Source organism: Lolium rigidum, chromosome 2 (genome assembly GCF_022539505.1).
Source record: "Lolium rigidum isolate FL_2022 chromosome 2, APGP_CSIRO_Lrig_0.1, whole genome shotgun sequence".
Classification (NCBI taxonomy): Eukaryota; Viridiplantae; Streptophyta; class Magnoliopsida; order Poales; family Poaceae; genus Lolium; species Lolium rigidum.
This window is the reverse complement of record NC_061509.1, coordinates 283,448,532-283,459,867: the sequence shown is the minus strand read 5'-3', so window position 1 is coordinate 283,459,867 and position 11,336 is coordinate 283,448,532. Positions and strand designations below refer to the sequence as shown.

General features: G+C 45.8%; 1 protein-coding gene across 1 annotated transcript; it reads left to right on the top strand.

The window, feature by feature from the left end:
- Window positions 1–1,394: 1,394 nt before the first annotated feature.
- Window positions 1,395–7,266, top strand: LOC124691059 (actin-related protein 2/3 complex subunit 1B-like). The gene is made up of 15 exons (XM_047224344.1): window positions 1,395–1,488; window positions 2,397–2,482; window positions 2,627–2,703; window positions 2,802–2,896; window positions 3,383–3,452; window positions 3,642–3,711; window positions 4,308–4,381; window positions 4,491–4,533; window positions 5,088–5,169; window positions 5,726–5,814; window positions 5,905–5,990; window positions 6,296–6,356; window positions 6,874–6,980; window positions 7,063–7,121; window positions 7,208–7,266. The coding sequence occupies exons 1-15, from the start codon at window positions 1,419–1,421 to the stop codon at window positions 7,264–7,266; spliced, it is 1,128 nt and encodes a 375-aa protein (XP_047080300.1). The 5' UTR covers window positions 1,395–1,418.
- The last annotated feature ends 4,070 nt before the right edge of the window (window positions 7,267–11,336 follow it).

The window sequence follows — 11,336 nt, the reverse complement described above, 5'->3', positions numbered from 1 at the left end:
TTTAATTCATGTAAAGTTTAGAGGAAACGAATTACTGAATGCACATCACAATATAAAAATGAATTAATCTGTACCTACATCATGCTTGGATTTTCCTCAAACACCTTACATGCATATATACGAAAACATCTGCACAGAGAAAAATGAAAACCAATGGAAAGTGAAGGTAAGAAGGGAGGAGGGAAATGAAGAGAAGGAGAGGGGCGTAGAGGAGGAGAGATAGGGCCGGAGGAGGCTGAGTCGGGCTAGGGATGGAGGTTCTAGGCCACATGTTCATACTGCTGCCGCTCCACATCTACGCTTGATCCTCCTCCCTACACTCTTCTCTCTCACTCCCTGCGAGACGGCCAAGTGCAGGAAGGTACGAAAAAAAGGAGGAGAAGGGTGTGGGCTAGCGGCCTCTCACCTTGAATCGACGTCGCATGAAGCTGTGGCGGCCTTCCGCTCCTCCTGGCGACCTTCCACTCATGTGCCCCGGCAGCACGCAGAGGTGAGGCAGAGCCTAGAAGCGGCACGGTATCGGTGGCCCAGCGAGGAGGCGGCGGATGACGTCGCTGCTCCCGCATGCTCGTGCCGCGGCGGCGGACGGCGGCGCTGCGGACGATGCCGCTGCTCCCGCATGCTCGTGCCGCGGCGGTGGACGGCGGCGCTGCCATGCGCAGGCGAGGGAAGGGGCGGCGCGATGGGAGAAGAAGGGGCGGCGCCCGCGGACTTCGGAAGGGCGGCGCGGGTGGAGAAGGGGAGAGGCGGCAGGTGCGCCAGGGGAGAGGAGGACGAGGGTTGCGTGCTCTCCCCTATTTGCGAGACGCCGGGCCGGGCGGGCTTTCAGGCGACCCATGGATAAAACGTGGATCCGCGCGAGGGCCTCGCTGCCCTGGATGAAATGGACGGCCGAGATCGCGCCACATCAGCTCGATCCGACGGCCGAAAATCCAAACGTCTGTGAGAGCTCCGTGGGGTGGCATCATATACACCTGTGGATACCATGATTGCAGCAATATTTTGTTGGTCGTACGAAAACATAAAGTACTAGATTCTTGTCATCGCACTTTCTCAGTGCAAAATAAACTGTCACTCCATGTGAAAAAATGCAGAGATAACTTGTTCACGATGAAAAAAAAATGTTGTAGACAGAAGGAGGTACTGCTACTGACGTGTGGGACCTACTACCGTCTGGGACGTGGGCCGGGCGTGCGTTCGTGCGGCATTCACTCGCTGGACCGACTGGCCCATCCTACGAGCCGGTCGGTCGGTGTAGCGTAGTGCTAGACAGACCAGTACAGTGGTCTCTACCTGCCTCGTCTCGTCTTCCCTTCCCCTCCAAGCCTCCATTGACGCACAACTCCCACCTCCGCCTCCCCCCGCCCCCGTCCCCGCCCCCGACGCCGCGGGGCGCTCCTCCGGCGCGCGCGCGCCCGATGGCCGCGCAGGCGATCCACCAGTTCGCCGAGTGCATCACCTGCCACGCATGGAGCCCCGACCACTCCAGTAACGCCCCTCCCCCTCCCTCTCCCCCGCGCTCTAGATCTCACGCCCCTCCGATTCGCTCCTCAATCCGTCCACGCCGAGTCCGATTGGTGGCCGTGCGCGTAGAATTCAGGCCGGGTTTCTAGGGTTTCGACGATTACCTATCGTCTCCAGCATCCGGGGTCTTCCAATCACCTGACCTTCATTTCTAGGAAGGAAAAACCCGTAGAGTGGTCCGCTGCCTTGTCGTTCCACGTGCTGCGCGATTCCTCGTTCGGAACGGCGAGCATTTCATTTCGTGATTCGTATGGGCTGTCGGTTGGTGCCAGCCTGCCAGGCGAATGCCCTTTGTTGCGGGTTGCGTGCATTCACTGATACCGCATTGGGGTAGTGTAGGTGCCATGAATGATGGATCGATGAACCGATCCCAGCCCAGGTGGGTGCTTAGATTTTTTGAGGTCGGAAACCCTTTCACATGTTTGAGGTTGCGAGGTACTGCCTGCGTGTTGAGAGGATTTTCATGGGGCGAGTTGGTTTGGGTTTTTTTAGAAGGAAATTTGGCAGTTGACCTAACAGATTTCTGTCTTCTGTCAATTGCACTGACATGCATATTGCCGTGCTGTTATCCTGTTACCTAGCACGAGCTCTTGCGGTTTTGAAATACGCATTTCTACCCCATGGCTAGATGTTGCATGGCATATGCTGTCCCTTCAATTGATCGTGAAAAATACTACTGGTACTTAGATAATTCAGTCTTGCTGTAATGAAAAAACCTCATTCGTTGTCTTCTGAAACTACTACTAGTATCTCGCCCCTGAAAAAACACTACTATTATCTCACAAGTGTTGTCATTCTGCAATTTCTAAATGCACGTGCCTTGTCATCTGGTATATTTAACTTGACTGGAACCTTTGCTTTCTTTCTTTCAGTGATTGCCTTTTGTCCAAATAACACCGAAGTACATATTTACAAGTTCATCGCAGACAAGTGGGAGAAACTTCATGTTCTTTCAAAGGTAATAACATTTCTGTTTTTCTCCTCACAAGTGACATATCATCTGCAATTGCGCACTCTCCCCTCTCCCTCTCATAAAATCGTTTCATTTACCAGTGCTTACTCAGGACATTAACTTGCTTTGTTTTATTTTTGTATCTTGTAGCATGATCAAATAGTGTCTGGAATAGACTGGGGTAGGTCTACAAACAAAATTGTGACGGTTTCACATGATCGAAACTCGTAAGCGTTCAGGCTTAATTTTCTAATGTTCAAGTGAATATATTGTGTTTCTTAGTCCAAAACAATGTAAATACATTTGTTTCTGTTCATACCTGCAGATATGTTTGGACACAAGAAGGACAAGACTGGGTACCTACCCTTGTTATTCTCAAGCTAAATCGTGCAGCTTTATGTGTCCAATGGAGCCCAAAAGGTTCTTGTAATAACCTGCCTTTATACTTGTATACATCCACAACAGTACTAACTCTTTTGCTGCTCACTTATATGGTTCTCAAAGTAGATATTTTCCTCCTGTTTATTTCGCACAATCTGCCTCAAAGTAGATACTTGTTTCTTTGTGGATTGGGTTGTGATCACTTAGCTCCCATGGTAGAACATAGCTGCACGTGAACTGCTTTCTTTGAGGGAGCACATTAACTACTTGGTAACCTTATAAGCATGGTTTAAATAGTGTGCTATATTGCTGCTATACTGGCGCTATAGCGTTTTGAGCAAGGTGCCTCTAAATAAATCCATGTACATTTGCTCGCTACTAGCATGCTATAGCACGCTATAGCGCCGAAATGGCGCATAATGGCTGACGCTATTTGTTATAGCGCGCTATTTTTTCATTGATTATAATTGAAACATATGAAGCTCGACATTCTGTGCCCTTTAAATTTCTTTCTATTGTTTGCAGAAAATAAGTTTGCTGTGGGAAGTGGTGCTAAGTCTGTATGCATTTGCTACTATGAACAAGAGAACAACTGGTATTGCTTGCTGCCACTTCTGTTAGTTGTGTACCACTTTCATGTTAAATTGTTTGTTCCATTAGTTATGCCTAGTGTCCTACAGTTGATAAGATTGCTTTCTTCTATTTATACAATTATTGGAGTCAACTTGCCCTTCTCGATACACGTTCTTAAGTTGAACCATTTTGATTCTGTCTTGTGCTACAGGTGGATCAGCAAGATTATTAGGAAGAAGCATGAATCTACTGTCACTAGTATTGCATGGCATCCAAACAATGTGAGCACAATGTTATGCCTCTCTTTGAAGTAATGTGAGCATAATCATTAGTAGCGTAAAACATAAGGGGCAATTATTATTGTTTTCTTTAATTATGGTTATGTTATTCAATTATGGTAATGTTATTCATCGATTGGGAGTAGTAAAAAAAATTCTTATACGCCTTGCCTCCCTCTATATGAGTAATGCAACTTAGATTGGAGATGTAAAAGGGCCCCATATGTGTATTTAATCTCACCTCCACCATCTTGCATAATGAAAAGTTTTAATGGAAACATGGGATATGAATTTCTTGATTTATTGATCCCTAGTTAATATACGGTGTATCTAATATCTAGCATTTGTGACCATTGCAACCATAAAGATGATTCGATGAACTCTAGTTGCTCTATATCTCTGTATAAAGTGATATTGCCATGTATATGTGATACTCGCAATACGTGTTCCATCGTGACCATTGCAACCATAAAGATGATTCGATAAACTCCAGTTGCTCTATATCTCTGTATAAAGTGACGTTGCCATGTATATCTGATACTCGCAATACGTGTTCCATCGTTTGTAGTATTGATTTGTCTCCTTTCATGTTCCTTCAGATACATCTCGCAACAACTTCTACTGATGGTAAATGCAGAGTATTTTCCACTATCATCAAGGGCGTCGATACAAGGTGGACCTTGTCACGCTTAGTTTTTTAGCTGAAAGCCTTGCCATTCTTCTAGCTATTAGGATGTTCCAGATGCTTTAGGTGCCTCATACTTTTCTCTCTCGCTGATCAGGGGATCACAAGGAAGCGCCTCTGCTGATTGGAAATTTGGCGAGGTATTTGCTACGTATTGATCAATTAGTTCATAGTTTGCTGTTTCTTGGCATGTACTGAACATCTCGCAGTATGCTCCTTTGCAATTGTTGCCAATTTCTCTATTCACCTTATAGACTTTAATGAGTATTTATGGCCTTCACAAATAGCAACCAAGTCATATAACATCTATTAACTTTGTAATCCCTCTGTTCCATATTAGTAGTCGCTGATTTAGTACAATGTACTAAATCAGCGACTACTAATATGGAACATACTAAATCAGCGACTACTAATATGGAACAGAGGGAGTAGTCCACCCTGTCTAAAGCTAAGAATTGCAAACTACAGTTCCGTTGCTGATTCACAAAGTTAGGTTCCAGCCAATATGGTGACATATTTTCATCTATGAATTCCTTGCCCTGAAATCTTTCATTTCTCGGAGGCTAAGAACCCGCGGACAGATTATGGTTCAGAATATTTTCAAGATGATGGCCATCATGTTTCTTATTGATCAGTTTTCTTTCTTGTTCAAACTGTTGTTTGTGCTTTAATATGTTCTCCTATCTGGACACAGCAAATTGCTCAACTTGATCTATCAACTACGTGGGCATTTGGAGTAAGGTGGTCACCAAGTGGAAAAACATTGGCCTATGCAGGTTTTCCACCCCCCCTAGATTCTTATTTCTAAGACTACCATTTATTTGCATTACTTTTCAGCAACAAACACTGTTTCTTCTATGCATAATAAGCTAAGAACTGTTTCTTGAACTCTTCAAAGGGTTTTCATCATCATCATCATATTTTAATATATGTTTTCCATTTTTCTCTCGAGAAAACTCAAAAGACCTTGCGTTTCTTTTCATTGAAAAGGAAGAGTTAGAAAAGTACAGTCCTTGTAGGAGGCTAATATGTTAGAACTTAGCAGTACAGTCTATTTTCCGTTCTTACTGACGTATTATCACCATCTTTTGTGGTAGTTGAACTTGCAAGAATTTATTTTAAGTCTTCCCATAGTTCAGCTTTTCTCCTTATAATTTTGATCCCTGTTGAGATGACAAGTGGCTTCTTCAAGTTCTACATTTCATTTCTCTAATTGGATTTGGGTTCTCTTGTTGGACTGTTGTCCCTTGATATATCCATGCAGAGTTTCTAAATATTTTCAGATTTCGTGGGATGCAGACATTGAATTCATGTGTATTATGTTATTGTCAGGGCACAGTTCCATGATTTATTTCGTCGAGGATGTTGAAGCGTCTCCAGCTGCTCAAAATTTGGCACTGCGAGATCTGCCTCTCCGTGATGTGGGTCAGCATTTTCTCTTTTGCTAGCATTTTGTTGCATGTGTTAATCTCGAAATTTCATAATATTGTGTAAGCTCTTCAAACTTTCAGATTCTTTTTGTGTCCGAAAGAATGGCGATTGGTGTTGGGTTTGACTGCAACCCTTTGATCTTTGCTGCAGACGATACTGGACTTTGGTAAGAAAATGGGCATATCAACTCGTGTTAAACTATCTGCATTTTCTTTTCATTCTCGCAAGTGCTTTGAAGTGACTCACTCCGTCCTGTAAAAATGACGTAAAATGTTAACTTAATCTTGAGGCACCTTAATGATGCTACTTCATATAATCTCATCGTAAGCTGGCAAAATTCTCTATTGCTTGCAATAGCTAAAATTACATGGTATGCTAGTAAGTATAGACTTTCTGGCTTTATATTCAATTCTCTAGCCCATGATCTTTACCTTTTTTAACAAAATGTACGCATATGTTTGTCTACTGTAGGAGTTTCGTCAGATATTTGGATGAAAGGAAAGTTACTCCATCAGCTTCAAAAGCCTCACAGGTTTCTCCCAATCCCCCCTCGTCCTCCACATTAGTTCATGTTGCCATGTCGGTACATGTTTTATGTTTATTATGCCTCGCTGTATGCTGTCAAATGTGGATGCTATTTATTCCTTGTTCATGAGATTGTTCAGCTCTGCATCTGCAGAAGTAGGGTTAACTGCTTCCTGAATGAAGAAGTTTCTACACATGCAGAAGTGTCAGATGTTCTGACATGGTGTTTGGTCGCGTAAAGTTAGTTTTCCATTGCATGAACCTCACTAGATTTCGACAAGAAGCAGTAAATTGAATGAAACTGGTACTCTGCACATGATAGCTGTCTGCCGTTTCTTAATGATGGAAGTAATTGGTTAGGTTACTGACGCTTTCTTTGAATTATATGTTGCTAGTTACTGTCTTGCAGATGCTAATGGTACAGAGACTGTGTGAAGGAAATAATTGTTTCTTAGCGGTGACAGCTAGAGCTATGTGTAGCTGACAGCATGCTGTAGCTAATACCTCACTAATATATGTTTCAGCTCTCTGAAGCCCTGGGAAAGCTGTATGGCCAATCGAGGCAAGGGACAAGCAGTGACACTGTTGAACCAACGAAGCCTCGCGGGGGTGCTCATGAAAACTGCATAACGTAGAATGCCTACTTCCATCTACTGTTGCCATTTTGCAGTTCTCATCTCTAATATACGCTAACCATTTCTCTATAACCCCAGGTGCATCGTGCCCTTGAGAAAAGGGAGTGAGACTATTGTCAAGCGGTTCAGCACATCAGGTTTGAGATATATCGAACCAACATCCCCTAGTGCTTCCAGTTTTTTGTTTGAATCATGTCGTGACATCCTGGACTCGTGGTTGTAGGATTGGATGGCAAGATCGTGGTATGGGATCTGGAAAATCACGTCACCATCACAAAGTAGCCCTTAGATGAACTTGTCCCGACACAAAACCATTTCTTGGCAGCAGGCCCTGCAGGTTTTCAAAGATCCAGGGCCAGGTAGATTGCTTATTTTTGATGTACCTGTACACAAACTGTCTCTTCAGCCAGCTAGCTACTTAGCTTAGGGGTAATCACTTAAGCTGGCTTTCATTTTTTGTTGGGAAACGATTTGGTCCTTTTGAATTTATGATGTAACACCTGTATAATCCTAGTTAGGAGGCAGTGACATAATTCCACACCGTATCATACCCCACCACTTTTTTTTGCAGTACCCCGTGTAAAATAACCACACTGAAACTCACCGGAGTGGTGTGCTTCCATGAGTTCCATCTCTTGGGGGACTCTGGTGATGATGCAATTTGTGTGTAATTTACTGCGTAAGGGGCCATGAAACCAGGGGTTGCTGCTAGTATGTGGCCTGCGGGGACCATCTGCCCCTTTCGCCGATCCCCATATTCTCATGCTGCTCTGCCCAATTCCCTATTACCCCGTACTCCACTAGAGAACATTCCATAACTTCCATTCCACTAGGTCGGTCGCATTTGGCTGTACCGTCCGGCCAAGGGCTGCTGGGTGCTGGTACTCGCTTTCCTTGGGTCCTAATTAAGCGTACAATAATATACTAGTACATAGTTTAGGCAACGGCTTAAGTGGAGATCATAGTAGCCACAGAGCAAGGAAAACGATTCCAGAATGTTCATGTTTCTTTTCTCCCAAATGTTACATCAACGGATTCCTGATGATTGATGTTTATATTTTACATACTGTACTATACTTGTAACCATTGGGCCATGCTACATCAGCGATGTAACAGTATCAGTGAGCCAGGCAGTAGTGATCAATCAAATGGGGCTACCGAAGCCGAAGCCCCAGGAGCAGCCGGAGTTGGAGGCGTTGGCGCTCCACCGGCGGACGAGCTCCTTGTACTCCTCCTCCTCGACGATGGCGGCGCCGACCTTGCTCTTCCATGCCTGCTCCGCCCTGCCCAGCTCCATCTCGGCGTCCCTGATGAGCGAGTCTAGGTCCAGGCCGAGGTCAAGCCCGACGTCTAGGCTCACGCTCAGGCCCTTCTCGATCTCCTTGCTCCGTGCCAGCTCCGCCCAGTACTTGTCCTCCAGCATCGCCAGGAACTCGTCTTCCACCTCCTCCACGTCGAACCCCGCCGCCTCCCCCGACAGCTCCATGAACAGGCATGGCTTCTCGTCCTCCTCCTCGTTGTCCGGGTGCAGCGCCTGCCGGGACCCCGACGAGATCTTGCCCTTCTCCATCGTGATGAACCCCGCGCCTTCCTCCTCGTCGTCCTCTACGCGGCCGAACGCGCCATCGTCGGCACCCGCGCCGCTCTCCATCTCAGCCACCGAGTTCTCGATCGTGATGAAGCCGCCACGGTCAGACCGGAGAGACGTCGCACGCCGTGCAGAACCTGACGATGCCATCGCTGCCGCGGCTGGCCGGTTCCGGAGGCAGCTCAGGTCCGGCAGGCAGGAGGCGTAGGAGCTCTTGCCCTTGTTCTTCCTCTCCCGCGCATGGCCTGTCACGTATACATACATGCCCATGTAATTAACGTGCATCGTATATTTTTGCGTATGACTAATATGCAAAGTGTTGCAGCTGCAATAAGTCACATCAAACAGTGATTACTAGGGTTTGTTTACTTGTTCAAATGGAGTCAGGCTAGAGCTAGCTAGGTCATTAGAAGATTAACTCCGATGTCGACGAGAACATCTAGAATTTTGTTTAGCAGATGCATGCATCAGTGACGTGCATGGTACGTACCGTTGGCGCCATGGATCATCTCCTCCTCCTCCATCACTCTGCAGTAGACGCTGACGGTGAGCACCGCGCCGGCGGCCGCCCCGCCTAGCGGGAAGCTGAGCGCCTTGCCGCCGAACCTCGGGTTGTTGCTCTCGTCCGCGGCCGCCTCGGCGAGGTCGACGGGGAACGCGCCGATGTCCCCTCCACCACCCCCGCTGGTCGCCGTGTCCGCCTCCAGCGCCGCCCACACGGTGAAGCTCCGCAGCGTGGCGCTGCCCGCGCTGAAGTAGTGCAGGAACGTCTCGTTGAACGCGGCCGCGCCGTCCCGGGACACCTGCGCCGGCGCCGTGTGCTCGCCTTCGCCGCCCTTGCTCCTCCACCCGACCACCACGCCGCGCCCCTCCGCGGCGGCCGGCATGCCGGTGACGCGCTGCACCTGGAGGCACACGACGCAGCGGGGGCGTCGGGGCCGGAGGGCGCCGAGCAGCCGGCCTTTCCACTGGCCCAGTGCGCTTCGGCCGCCCCCGGCGCCATGGACGACCCCGCCGCCTTCTGGTGAGCACATTGCCTTGTGATGCAGGAGGTTGAGCTCCTCCGGCAAGAGGGAGGAGGAGGCATGGTGGTGCGTCTTGCTGCCTACCATGTCGGCAGGAGGAAGGATCACAAGGTAGAGAGATCAGAGCCAGAGGAAGTGCAGTCCGTGTAATTGAGATCGAGCTGGTTAGTGTACTGTGTGTGCAACAGGTGTAAAGAGGAGAAGAATATATATACACCGGAAGGTACAGTAGCTGTGATGATTTGGGGAGCATGGCATGTCTCACCATCGCCATGCAGGTGAATGGAGGACAGCCCCTAATGTGGAAAGGACGAGGGCTCTGAAGCAAGCAGCACTTGCCTCTTAGGTTTTCAATTTAAGAGAAGAAGAGTAACATAAGGACATGCATGTTAATTTATCTATCTCCCTATTTGTTAGTCGAGCATCATGGTCTGGACTCAGGTAACATAGTTAAACAAAAGTCCGAAAATTGTATTTGGGACTTCAAAATTTACAAAAATATCAAGTATGTTGGTATATGGTAGATACTACCTACTATTCTAAAATTTGAGAACAAGTTATGAAAGTTTGAGAACTAACTATGTAAAATCAGAAGATCACAACTCGTCATGTCTAGGTTACAAGATACATAACTTGGTATACCACCCGGATAATATTTTTTATTTTCGTACATATCATAAATGTCATGTTTAAGTTCCAAAATTTTACATGCACATATCTGTATCTATTCTATACATGTATGGTTCTTTTCATGTTTTTGAAACTTAGAAATATGATTTTTTGCTCTCTCTATATTGACCCAAACTTGTGTTCATATGTACGGAAAATTTCCCTTATTAGCCGGTTGCATGTTTTTCCTTTCTTTACAACAGTCGATTGTGGTGGCACATTTAGGAGTGACCATTTATTAGTAAACCCAAATATGTATTTTCTCACTCTCGAATATTCGTAGCAGTTGTATAATAACATTGCATCCCTATATATGTATCTACACGAGCTCAGATCAGATGGTTCTTAGTATTGCATTAGAAATAAATATTCTTAGTCGCATGAGAAATAAAAAATCGCTTAGGAAATGTGTAGTTGTTGGCATAACCGTCCTATGGTAACCTTCACACACTACAAGTTTTTTTCTCTTGTTTTCTTGCGTGACATTGTCTAATGTTGTACTACACGCACGATTTTCCTACATTTGTTTGTTAGAATTGAAAATTTATATTTTAAAGCTAGTGGCTGTAATAGGTGGTATATAACTGAGATCATGTACCCGTAGACACAACTAATTTCTGACCATAAAATAACTAGATTATTTTTTGCATAAAGGTCAGATATATATGTGTACCGACAGCATGCACCATGCATGCAAGTACATTACTGAAAAGGTTGCATTTGTAAACTAGTACTTCTGCCTTTTTTGAGATAAATTAATATATATAAATATTTAAAAGAAAAGTCAAAAGGTAAAAGAGCTTATGAGATCATACCAGAATATGAAGGCCAACTAGTAAGTGATGGCAATAGCACATTTTTCTTAAGCATCCTATCTGGAGGGAACAAAGTGCATGTGCCATGCAGAAAGTGAGGGAGATTAGCACAGGAACTATGCACAATTAACTCTATTTAATCTTGGTGTGGTCCTAACCCATTGGTGATGGTGATAAATCTGGGTCCTAATTAACTATGGCAGTAAACTTGCATGACAACTGACACTTGTCACAAGGGCCAAGGGGAGGGTGCAT